A 12,448-nucleotide genomic window follows, 5' to 3' on the forward strand; every position below is an offset into this window, starting at 1 on the left:
AGCCGTGTCTGCACATTTTGTTGCTGTAGGGCGAAAGGTCTCACATACAGAGAAAATTGCAATGCATGTAATTTTATCCTCATTTTCTAGCCCTGTCTTTGAGGGTGGAGAGGAAGAAACGGTTCATAATGTAGCTATTTTACCACACTTGGTTTATAAAATGGAAATGGAGGGCAATTAAAGCATTCTTTCTTGTACTACGTGATGTTCCTAGAGGGAGATCTTAAATATATCTTCTTTGCCTGTTGGGGCTCTCACTCCCTGCAAACACCCTAATGTTTTCTTCAACTCTGGCACAAACATGCATAGGGAAACCCAACTTTTGCCTTATTGCATTACTTTTGTCTTCTCCATCTTGAAGAATTCTGCTCAAAGTCTTATTCCTTTAAGAAACAGATCGTTAGGTTAACGAAATGTTTCATCTTGAAATGTTTCATCCACCATGAAAGGAAAGACTTCTGGTCAAAGCACACATTTCAAAGCGTGCCCTGTATTTTGTGGTTGTGTGGTCACATCTGTAAAAGTTTGAAAAAACGATAGTATATCTATAAAAAATGTGATGATGTGACACTTAGAGCACATTTTCCCCGGTTACTGGACTGGCCAATTATGCTGTAAAGCTGATGATAAAAAGCACTCGGCTGCATTCTAGACACGTCCTGGGAGTCGGAGCACAAAGTTTCCTTTCTTTAATGTTCCCAAGTAGTTTGTCTGCATCTATCCAGAACATTTTTTTTTCCTTCGTTTCTTAAAGGCTTTCTAATGCCTTAGGTAATAATACTTGGCAAACGAGGTGCACTGGTGAGGATCCCAAAGCTGAGGGTTTCCAGGGCCTATTACCATTCACTAAATCAGAGAACCGGGAACACATCATCCAATTTATTCTTCCCCAAACCCAGTTCTTGTAATAAATCTGATCTCTTTAACTGACATACATTTTTTTTTCGGTCCTCCATATTGTCAAGGAAAGTTCCCATGAATAAATGAGCCCATTGTGCTAAAATTCCAATTAAATATAGAGACTCTCTGGCTTAGAGGTTGGAAAAAGGACATTACAGGCCTAGCACATTAATATGGCAGCTGGTGATAAGGGTGATTACCCAGCCTCTGGCTTCTAAGGGCCTGCATAGAACTGTGTTAATTATTTCAAAGAGCTTTATTAATTCCTTCTAAAGTAGACCTGTGCAAAAAAGATACCATCAGTGATACCTCCATCGCCTCTCTAGGTTTTTGAGGGGATGGCTGGGTTTAAAATTTACCCTTAGGTACTTGCCAAAGGGGAGGAGCTCCCCCAGCATATGACGTAATTGTAGAAACTCATCTCTTGTTTTTCTCCTCCCTACATACCTGTGATGTGAGGCTTACAGGCAGTGAACTCAGGAAGGTGGCAACGGGGTGTTTGGAGTATCACAAGATGCAGGAGACTTATCTCTTCTTCCATGTATACACACACTCTGATATACTTGCACATATCCTTACACACTTATGCACACACATTAGTAAACTCAAAGGTAAATGCAGAGTTACATAAGATCAAAGTTTGTACTTTTATAACATACTGTTTTTAAAGCATCCTATTATAAAATAGAATCTATTCTTCCTTATTATGAATAAATATCACCTTCCTAGGGGAAGTTTCCTTAATCATTCTGAACAATCTATGTACTTACCATATTTGTCAATGGGTGATAATTGAAGACCCCTCTTCATCTCCTCCAAAGACAGGCCTTGAGAAGAACACTGTCCAGCACTGGAAAATTCCATGCAACACATGATTTCACACTCTGAAAATTATGGTGGTGGTTTGCTAACAACATTTTTATAAAACACAACTTATTCATTCAGGATAGATCCCAGAAAACTGGCAAAGTAATACAAAGGTGTTTTTATGCTACAAGTGACTAGTTGGGAGAGAGTTCAGAATTATTTGGAGTAAGTCATATCTCGGTGTGAGTACTGGCTCTTCCAGGTAGGCTACGATTCCCAGCTGTGTAAACTTGGGCATGCCACCCTTTCTGAGCCTCAGTTTATTAACCTGTAAGATGGGAAAAGTACATAAATAATTTCCAGTTTGTTTGGATGATTAAATGTAACAAAAAGGAGTGTTGAATCTAAATCCTGAGTTAATATAATTGCAAGTATTTCTTAAAAGCAACTAATAGCCAGAGTATTATCTTAGTAATAATCACTATCAGTAAAACACATGCCAAGAGATATTATTATTTTGCTGTTATTATAGTAGGAATTATATGAGATAGTGATAAGATTTACTGCATGATTCTAATGCATTAAACGCATAAGTCTATCATCTCATTTAATCCTTATTACCAAACATTTCTCTCATTTTACAGATTAGGAGACTGAGGTGGAGCAGTTAAGTAACTTGTTACACAGGTTTGGTAACTGGCTCATCTATGGTTCAAACCCAGGTCTTTTAGATTCCAAAGCTTGTGTGCTTATCCGGTACTCAAACAGGAATTTCTTCTTTAATCCTTCTCTTCCTCAGACTTCTGCTACCCTTTTACCACACTGGTTAATGGGCTTGTTTTCTTTTTACCTCTTCAGACTCAAAACCTGAAGTCATCAAAACCCTCACCCTCATGTCGAATCACATCTGTCAGTTAATCATATATCTGTGGTTTCTCTTGTGTCCATGTCTCACCCAAACTTTAGCGTCCTCCAGGAGGCTTCCCTAGTTCCCCCCAGTGTTCCCCTCACTGTGCTCACAGAACTCTCAATTCCCCCGTCCCAAGCCAGAGCTCTCATCTCGGTTCCTGGCACCACACCATTCACTTATGCCAAAATTTTTCTTTTTTTCACAACTCTCACCTAATGCAAATGTTTTTTAGCTCTGCCTCCATCATGGAACCCTAATCCATTCATCTGCCTTCTCCTTCAAGATCCGGGCCATATAATTTTCTTGTTTGGATCTCCGCAGTTTGCCTCTTAATTGATGTTCCCGCTTTCACTCCTGTCTCCTGATAACCCATTTTCCATATATTATCCAGAATGTTCTTTTCACAGTATAAAACAGATTAAGACATTCTCCTACTTAAATCATTTTAGTGGCTTGCCACTTCATTTAGAGTAAAATGTACTCCAATGCTCTCCCCTCACCTATAAGGCCCTGGCCCTGCCTACCTCAACCTCAACTCGTACCCTTCTCCCCATCTTTTGGTAAGCACTTCATGATGTTCTTTCTGTCCCTTACACCATCCAAGCTCTTTCCTAATCCAGAGCTCTTGCACTTGTTAACTAACTCTGCATGGAATGATCTTCTTAATGAACCCAAATTCTGCTTTAATGAACCACTGCCCTGCCTTCACCCATGCCTGGATCCTCTGTCATTCAGGCCTCAGTTGCAACATCACCTCCTCAGAGAGGCCTTCCCTGACCACCGTTCCAAAGTGGCATTTCCTTGGCTTATCATCACTTTCTATCTCATGTCAATGTGTTTCTTTGACATGAAGCTATATAAAATTATCTTGTCCATTTATCCATTTACTTACATATTCTATCACACAATGAAGTTGGGAGCCTTGTCTATCTTATCTCCCTTATTCCCTGCTATATACTCAACGCTTACAGGGCCTGGCACGTAGGAGAAACTCCAAAAAAAAAAAAAAAAGTTTTGAACAATTTAATTAATTGATAGTCCTTAAATAATGTCCTTCTCTTAGGTCACTCAATCCTCCCCTGTACAAGGTCTTCTGGTAACAAAAATCCTGCAAGGACTCTCCCTTGTTCCCCACTGCGGTTCCTCAGGCCCATGTTCCAAACCCTCTGCTTCCAAACCTACTTCCGCTCTGTGTGTATCTCATGTTTTACAATTCCTCAGTATCTTTTCTCCCCAAGTTCAAGCCATGCTAATAGACTTTGTACTTTCTAAAACATCCTGAATTTTCCTTCCTCCACGGTTGTGGTTCAGCTGCTCCCACTACTTGAATCTGCTTGGTAACATCTTTTTTTTTTTACATTACATTTTTTTTTAACATTTATTTATTTTTGAGAGACAGAGAGAGACAGAGCACAAGCAAGGGTGGGACAGAGAGAAAAGGAAATGCAGAATCCGAAGCAGGCTCCAGGCTCTGAGCTCTCAACACAGAGCCCAATGCGAGGCTCGAGTGCATGAACCCTGAGATCATGACCTGAGCGGAAGTCCAAGCTTAATCAACTGGGACACCCAGGAGCCCCAGTGACATCTTATTTGTCTCTAAGGGGAAGCATTAAGAAGGAACATTCTGGTGCTACACTCCCTGAATTTGAATCCTGACTCTATTACTTACTAGCAATGACCTTGGGCATACGTTATTTAACTACTCTTTGCTTTAGATTATGCAACTATAAAATGGGAATTATATCAACACTTGACTTACAAGGTTAATCATGAGAATTAAAGAATTAAGAAGTTTAAAAGATTTTGGGGAGTGCTAGTATGTAGTAAGCACTCAATAAACGTTACCTACTTTTATTATGTGTCAAGGTCCAACTCAAAGGAAACATTTCCTCAAAGTCTTCTTGGAAACCCCACTCAGAATTTCATACCCTCTAGTACTTTGTACTTCTAGCACAGTGCTTATCAGAGTCTGCCTCTGTGTGTGGCAACGGCCTGTATTTGTATGCTAGTGAAGCCCACTAAACAGCCTATTCCCGGAGGTCAGACATCCCATCTGATATCTTTGGATCTCCCACAGAGCTTAGCTGGTACTTTGTAAATAGTTAAAATAAAATTATTACAAAATGTCCGCCTGAAGAAGTGAGATTTTTCTAAACTCTAATATAAATTCACACTGCTTCATCCACTTAGCTGCCTTAAAATGACTGCAGGTTTGGCCTCACTTTCTTTTTTTTTTTTTTTTTTTTTTTTTTTAAATTTTTTTTTAACGTTTATTTATTTTTGAGACAGAGAGAGACAGAGCATGAACGGGGGAGGGGCAGAGAGAGAGGGAGACACAGAATCAGAAGCAGGCTCCAGGCTCTGAGCCATCAGCCCAGAGCCCGACGCGGGGCTCGAACTCACGGACCGCGAGATCGTGACCTGGCTGAAGTCGGACGCTTAACCGACTGAGCCACCCAGGCGCCCCTGGCCTCACTTTCTTAAGGGATAATGTGAAGCTGTTTCTTAGAGGGGAGCAATGATTAAAAAGAAGAAAAAGTATTGCCTTAAAGTGGGACATGGGATTATCTCATCAACATTAAATGGCAAACCACACTCGGTTCTGGGCAACAGACTGTCATTCAAGATATTTTTCAAAATAAAATTTACCCTACTAATACCCTAAAATTTACCTACCTACTAGAACCTCTTAAGCACTCCAGCTCCTTTTTTTTTTTTTTTTTTTTTCAACGTTTATCCATTTTTGGGACAGAGAGAGACAGAGCATGAACGGGGGAGGGGCAGAGAGAGAGGGAAACACAGAATCGGAAACAGGCTCCAGGCTCTGAGCCATCAGCCCAGAGCCCGATGCGGGGCTCGAACTCACGGACCGCGAGATCGTGACCTGGCTGAAGTCGGACGCTTAACCGACTGCGCCACCCAGGCGCCCCAAGCTCCTTTTAAGAAATGTGCTGTACATAGTGGTCTTGGCAACAACAAGATAATAGGGAATAAATATTTTATCATCAAAAAGGCTATCTGGTTTCCTATGAATAAAAGCCCATCTCCAAGCTGTCTAATTTATTCAGTTGCTAAATGCAATTCATGCCAGGGGACTTAACCTTCTGGCCCAGGAGATACCACATTGGCTGGTTCTGGACGCTGTTCTAGGATGACAGACAGATGGAAGCTAACTGTGCCCAGGTCAAACAAAGCAGAAGAAACCAAACCCTGATCCATGGAAGTAGTTGTCCTCAACTCATGCACATCCAGAATTCAGCAGGAGTTTCACAGAAGCCCAGAGTTTAAGAGACATACCGGGACCTCTGTTGGCTGAAGTTGTGGCCAGTGAAAATAGGCATTTCCAGTGATGCAGCTGTCCCATGAATTCAATGAAAGTAAATGTGAACCAATGGCAGGTAAGAAAAGCACTCGATTTTGCAGTGTTTCAATACTGCTGGTCAACTAGGTGGCCTTCTTTATGTTAAAAGGACCTATATATCATACAGAGGCATATATATCAATGATATAGGATATTATATGAGTGATTTCATGTATATGTTTAATGACAGTGTAATGAAATTTTCTCTTTTGAAGAGAATAGCAGAGGGGTGCCTGGGTGACTCACTCAGTCGGCTGAGTGTCCGACTTGGGCTCAGGTCATGATCTTACAGTTCGTGAGTTCGAGGCCCACATCAGGCTCTGTGCTGACAGCTCAGAGCCTGGAGCCTGCTTTGGATTCTGTGTCTCCCTCTCTCTGCTCCTCCCATGCTGATGCTTTCTCTCTCTCTCTCTAAAAAGTAAATAAACATTAAACAAATAAAGAGAATAAAATCTTTATGTTAGTTTTTGCACACTACCACATTATATTGATATATCTCACTTTTAGTGCTAAAATTAATTTCAGTTATTTTAGGCTAAATAGTTCAAATTAGTTCTGTGATGTACATGTACAGATAAACATAGTCATTGGCCATTGTTTCTTACAAAGGTGCACTGGGGAATGACTAATTTATTCAGAAAGAAAAAATCCATCATGTTAGATTTGCTTTATTTCTTTTTGGTGAGGATAAATTTCTTTTTTTTTTTTTTAAACGTTTATTTATTTTTGAGACAGAGAGAGACAGAGCATGAACAGGGGAGGGGCAGAGAGAGAGGGAGACACAGAATCTGAAACAGGCTCCAGGCTCTGAGCTGTCAGCACAGAGCCTGATGCGGGGCTTGAACTCACGGACCATGAGATCATGACCTGAGCCAAAGTCGGACGCTTAACCGACCAAGCCACCCAGGCGCCCCATGGTGAGGATAAATTTCAAGGGGGAAATATGCACATCTAGTTTCCTCAGATACTGGACACTGTTTCTCCTGATTGCTTGTAAGTAAGAAGGGGAGATCTGTGCCAAATGACAAGTGGTTGGATTGAACTGTCACTGGGTGGATATCCAGGACTGATCAAGACTTCAGGTAGGTGACATTCTCCAAAGGGTTAAGCTGAGCCTTAGACACTGGGAATAGTTAAAAGAAAACACCACATTTCCCGAAGTTAGAATTGTCCCAAAATAGATTGAGTTGTTCTAGAAGGGGGTATTGTCTCATTCCTGGAAATTTTGAAGGTATGGCTAGAGTACATCGTGGCCGTGGGTGCGGTAGAGGGATCCAAGTGATGTGCCATTCCAGGTCCCTCTATTTCTTACATCCTAAGATTCTTTGGAAGGTATTCATGAACCATGTAGATTTCGTGAAACTGGCTTTGATGTGTTGGAAAGGCAGCTTGAGATTACATTTCCCACTCAGGCAGAAGATTTTTATCTTCCTTATCTGAAGTGTCTGACATTTGTCCATGGCTGAGTGCCTCATTTCCCTATACCTGCCACAGTATACCTGGCTACACATTACTGCTACTACTCCAGGTGGTGTTTGTAGCTTTTTGTCTATATACTTTTCATTTGAAATAGTAACTGAACCATGCTATTTGCCTGAAGGAACCATCTCTTTTCGTGGTCTATTTCAAAGGAAGAACCGCATTGCCATCTAAGTTGAAGCAAAGGAAAAGTGTGGAGAAATCACTTTCACATAAACCCATCATTAAGGATTTGACTGACGGGTTGTGTAAGTCTGGTACTAAAAACTCCTGAGCTCCTTCACAAAAGTTTTTATAGAAAATAAATTTGTAGGGGCGCCAGTCAGTTAAGCATCCCGCCCTTGATCTTGGCTCAGGTCCATGATCTTATGGTTCGGGAGTTCAAGTCCCACATCTAGCTCTGTGCTGAAGGCTCAGAGCCTGCTTAGGATTCCTTTTCTCCTTCTCTCTGCCCATCCCCTGCTTGCTCTCTCTCTCTCTCTCTCTCTCTCTTTTTCAAAATAGAGACATAAAATTTTTTAAAAAGAAGATAAATTTGTAGAATATTCATGTTGCAATGCCTGAGGGGTGGAGAAAAACTCTAAAACACTAATTCATCTCTCTCTTTTTTAATGTTTATATATTTTTGAGAGAATGTGGGCAGGGGATGGGCAGAGAGAAAGGGGGACAGAGGTTCCGAAGAGGACTCTGCACTGACAGGCTGACAGCAAAGAGCTGGATGCAGGGCTCAAACCCACAAACCACAAAATCGTGACTTGAGCCAAAGTCAGATGCTCAACTGACTGAGCCACCCAGGTGCTCCCACACTATGTCATCTCTTAATCCAGAAAGGTATATTGTTAACCAGAGCCTATGAGGAAGTAAGAAAAGTACTGTCTAAAGAGAATCCAGGGAACTCTGGTGCCATCTCTTCAGAGTGGCAGGAGTGGGCAGTGCCACAATGAGTTCAAATGGCCCCATTTAGAGCCTCAAAATCAGCCAGTATTGTGGCTTCCAAACAAAAGCCTGCCAAATGCTTTTGGTACTGGAGCAATGAATCATGGTTTTGGCTGTGGGATTTCATAAATTCTCAGAGTATTTGCTAGTGTCATAATGGCTTCTGACTGAATTACATTCCAAAGAAGACATCAGGTGGGCATAGAGTCCAAAAGAAACCATTTTTATCATATTCTTCCAAGTATGGTTTTCACAGAGCTGGGGTCTTTGATTGGGTGAATTAGAGCAAATGAATATAGTCTGCATGGATTGAAAGCAAGACTGAAATTAAAACAACTAAATAAAAACAAAGAGACCTACAACATTAAGTTCTACCATAATGATATAATAATCTCTTATATTTGTAGAGGGTTTTATAGCGTGAGCACACTTTTATATCAATTAGCTTAGAGTATTTTTACAAAACCTCCATGAGGTATCTGGGAAAGCATTAATTTTACCTCCATTCTATATCAGGCTCAGGAAGTTTGAACAACCTGAATAAACTCACAGAGCTAACAAGAGGCAGAGACAGAACTTGAACAAAAACGTCTTCAGACTTCCAGTCCATGCTCTTTCTTCTAAAGCACACTACATTTAATAGCAGTCCCTGTCAAACTCTTGTTCTGTTTCCATCTGAGGAGCTCACTGAATTAGTCATGAGTTACAGTTTTGCACTCTTTGCATATAAAGACCAACACTAAGATCCTCATAGAAAAATATCCTTTATCATCATAAAGAAGCCAGAGTCAGCTTTCTCATGACTTGCTTTGTTAGATCTTTAAGAAAATTTTATTTTCCCCTACCCAACCTTTCCAAATAAGATGTTTATAACTCTCCACAACTTTCTGATCCTGTGCAAGGTTTTCTAAGCTGCATGGATTCATCTTCCTAAACACTGCTCCGGCTATATTGAACAGAAAACCATTAGGTTACTAGTGTGATTAAAGACTTCAGGCACAATTTTCTTCCATTCAAGTTGGTCCAATTAGTTTTTATGCAGCTAAAAGTGCCCTCAGGCTACCTGTAACCTAGAAGAGTTAGTCATTTGGACTTTGCCCAGGCAACACCATCCAAGGCCACACAGCTTTGCAAATATGCTTTGTGGTGTGTTAGGTTTGTTTTTTTGTTTTTTTTTTGGTTTTTTTTTTTTTTGCCATCTGTCATAATGATGTTACTTGTGAAAGAATATTAGCAAGGAGATCAGTGCCATATGCACCTTTATCCCCTTCCTCAAGAGGAATGTATCCAAGTGAAAAGTCATTTCTTTCACTCAACATGAAACACACACAGGTAACAGCTAACCAGAGTTTCATTTCTTTGACACTAATCTAAGGGACTAATACAAAGAAAAGATAGAGAAGCAGCCTGCTGAGATCCCTAATAAAGGTGTTTACACAAGGAAAGTAAACGCTTTGCCATAGAAAAGGCTACTAGAGTCATCTGGCTTCTCCTTTTGGCATTTAGCTGAAAACAAATAGATCTATTTAAAACAGATCTGTCACAAGGGATAAATGCCTCTCCATGCCTTACAATGTCTTTCTATGTAGCCCACCTTTTCTCTGGCCTAAAGAGAGGCGACATTTCTATTAGAAATGGGATCACCTTTGGCCTAACTTTGAAATAGTCCAGTCAGACTCTTATGAATAAGCATTTGTTAATTTATCAGTTAAGTTCAACATATTTATTTATTCATGATTTCATCCCACTGTTTTCAGAACATTATTTTGTCTTTGTCAATATTCCCTACTTGATAATGTCCTAAATTAAAACAAATTTATTGCTCCCATTACAGTGAATGGGCAATGGCCAAAATATTTAATGGGGCCAGGGGTCAGTGCAAAATATCTCTTTCAGGAAAATCAAACCCATCAGCTTTCTTTCAGTGGCAAATGTCCCCAGCTATAAAAGGCCTGAAAGACTTGGCAATGGGTCATGGCTCTGTTTGAGCCATTAGGCAAATATCCAAGGTCTCAACTCCCCCATTTTTAAGGGAAAAAGCAATTAGGAAAAGAATTATGAATAAGGAAAAATGCAGCAAGAATTGAAACTGTGCGCTAATTCCTTGATGGCTCATCAATTTTTAATGTGCTTAACAGTAATGTAACAATACTACCACCTCTCAATTTACCTATACTTTAAGCAGGTATAAATGAGGAATTGTGCAATCCAGTAGGAGGTGAACTTTGCATGCCTTGACTGCTTTCAAAACTGAGGAACATCCTTTAAATATACCAAACATCTTTTTTTTTTAAGTTTATTTATTTATTTTGAGAGAGAGAGAGAGAACGTGCATGCACATAAGTGGGGGAGGGGCAGACATGGAGAGAAAGAGAATCCCCAAGCAGGCTCCACACTGCCAGCATAGAGCCTGATGGGGGGCTCCAACTAACAAACCATGAGAACATGACCTGATCCGAAATTAAGAGCTGGACACTTAACCGACTGGGTCACCCAGGCACCCCAGCAAACATCCTTCTTATCCTTCACCTTCTGTACTTACTATCGTTCCCCCTCAAAAAGGGGAAGTATTTTAAATATTAGAACTAGGAGATCTTAGGAGCATGATGATCATAAAGCTCACTTCTCACTCCTCCATTTTCCCACCTCATTTTACCAAGAATGAAATTGAAGCCTTGTGAAGTGAAATAACTTACCTAAGTTCATATATCAAGGTTATAGTGATATCAGGATATAGCTTGGGGTTCTAGACTTCTTTGTTAATTTTTATTCCTGTTTTTAAAGAAAACACGGAAACCAAATTTTGTTGCATACCTGCTAAGTGTCACAGTCTATTAGATGCCTCACCAATCTTATTACATACATTTGCTGCACCTAACAACCCATTTTACACGTGTGGAAAACAAGTTTAAGTCTTGTCCAGGATCACACAGCTGTAATTCAAACGTAGGCTAGGCAGGACCCAAATCACCTGCTTTTCCCGTTTAACACTGTTAGCTCTGGAAATGATTCCAAATTTATACCCACAACCTTGTCTCTCTCCTTCTCTTCATGATTGATTATCAAGCACAATGCCAGGTTCTGTGCTAAGTGCTAGGAACCCAGATATGAGTGTGATGGACATGTACTCTACCCTTTGGGGTAAATAGAAATGTAGACACGTGCAGGTGAACTTCAATGCCTGGGGACACAGTATACTATAAAGGGCACCCTCCCTACACACAGGAGCTGCAGGATAAGTGGATTCTCAAAGGGAGGGAATTACTGGGATAGAAATAGGTTGGGGCCTGTGCAAAGACCTGGGAAATGAAGTGGCCAAAGTAAATGTATGAACTTTTTTCTTAACTTTTTGTTTTGAAACAGTCTCAAAACAAAGGAAGGTTGCAAACATGGTATAATTTTCTTTTTAATCCTGAACCATTTGAGAGTAAGTTGCCAATCTGATTGCCTACCATTTCCCATATACCTTAGTGTATTCCTAAAATAAAGACATTCTCCTACATAGCCTAATATAATCATTTGATTTCATCTTCTCTCGGACTCCATTCAAGTTTTGCCCATTATCTCAATACTTTACAGCGAGAAGTGTGTGATTCTTGCTGAGAATCACACACGGTGTATAGTTGTTACGTTTCTTTAATCTCCTTCAGTTGGAAACAGTTTCTCCGTCATTACTTGAGTTTCATGACTCTGAACAATTTTGAAGATGACAAGCCAGTGATGTGGCAGACTATCCTTCAATTTGGTTTTATCTGAGGTTTACTAATGATTAAATTAAAATTACATGTGATGCAGGAAGCATCACACAGGTGTTGCTGTGTTCTCCTCACTCTATCCCATCACATTTTGATTTGTCCCATTATTGTGTTCTTAGTTTTCGTTACTTGGTTAAGGCGGTATCTGACAGGACTCTCTACTACAAAACTACTCTTTTTCTTTCTGTAATTAATAAGGATTTTGTGGGGTGTTACTTTGAGACTATATAAATATCCCATATCTCAATCAAATTTCAGTATCCTCATTTATTTATTTCTGTATGGATTTCGTTATTATTT

General features: G+C 40.2%; 1 protein-coding gene across 1 annotated transcript in view; it reads right to left on the reverse strand.

Moving 5' to 3' along the window:
* TNNI3K (TNNI3 interacting kinase) overlaps positions 1–12,448 on the reverse strand; it is a 310,813-nt gene that overhangs the window by 2,005 nt on the left and 296,360 nt on the right. The window contains exon 26 of the mRNA XM_047872978.1: positions 1,671–1,750. Within this exon, the coding sequence (XP_047728934.1) occupies positions 1,671–1,750 (80 nt within the window). The remainder of the gene's footprint in view (positions 1–1,670; positions 1,751–12,448) is intronic.

This window comes from Prionailurus viverrinus, chromosome C1 (genome assembly GCF_022837055.1).
Source record: "Prionailurus viverrinus isolate Anna chromosome C1, UM_Priviv_1.0, whole genome shotgun sequence".
Taxonomy (NCBI): Eukaryota; Metazoa; Chordata; class Mammalia; order Carnivora; family Felidae; genus Prionailurus; species Prionailurus viverrinus.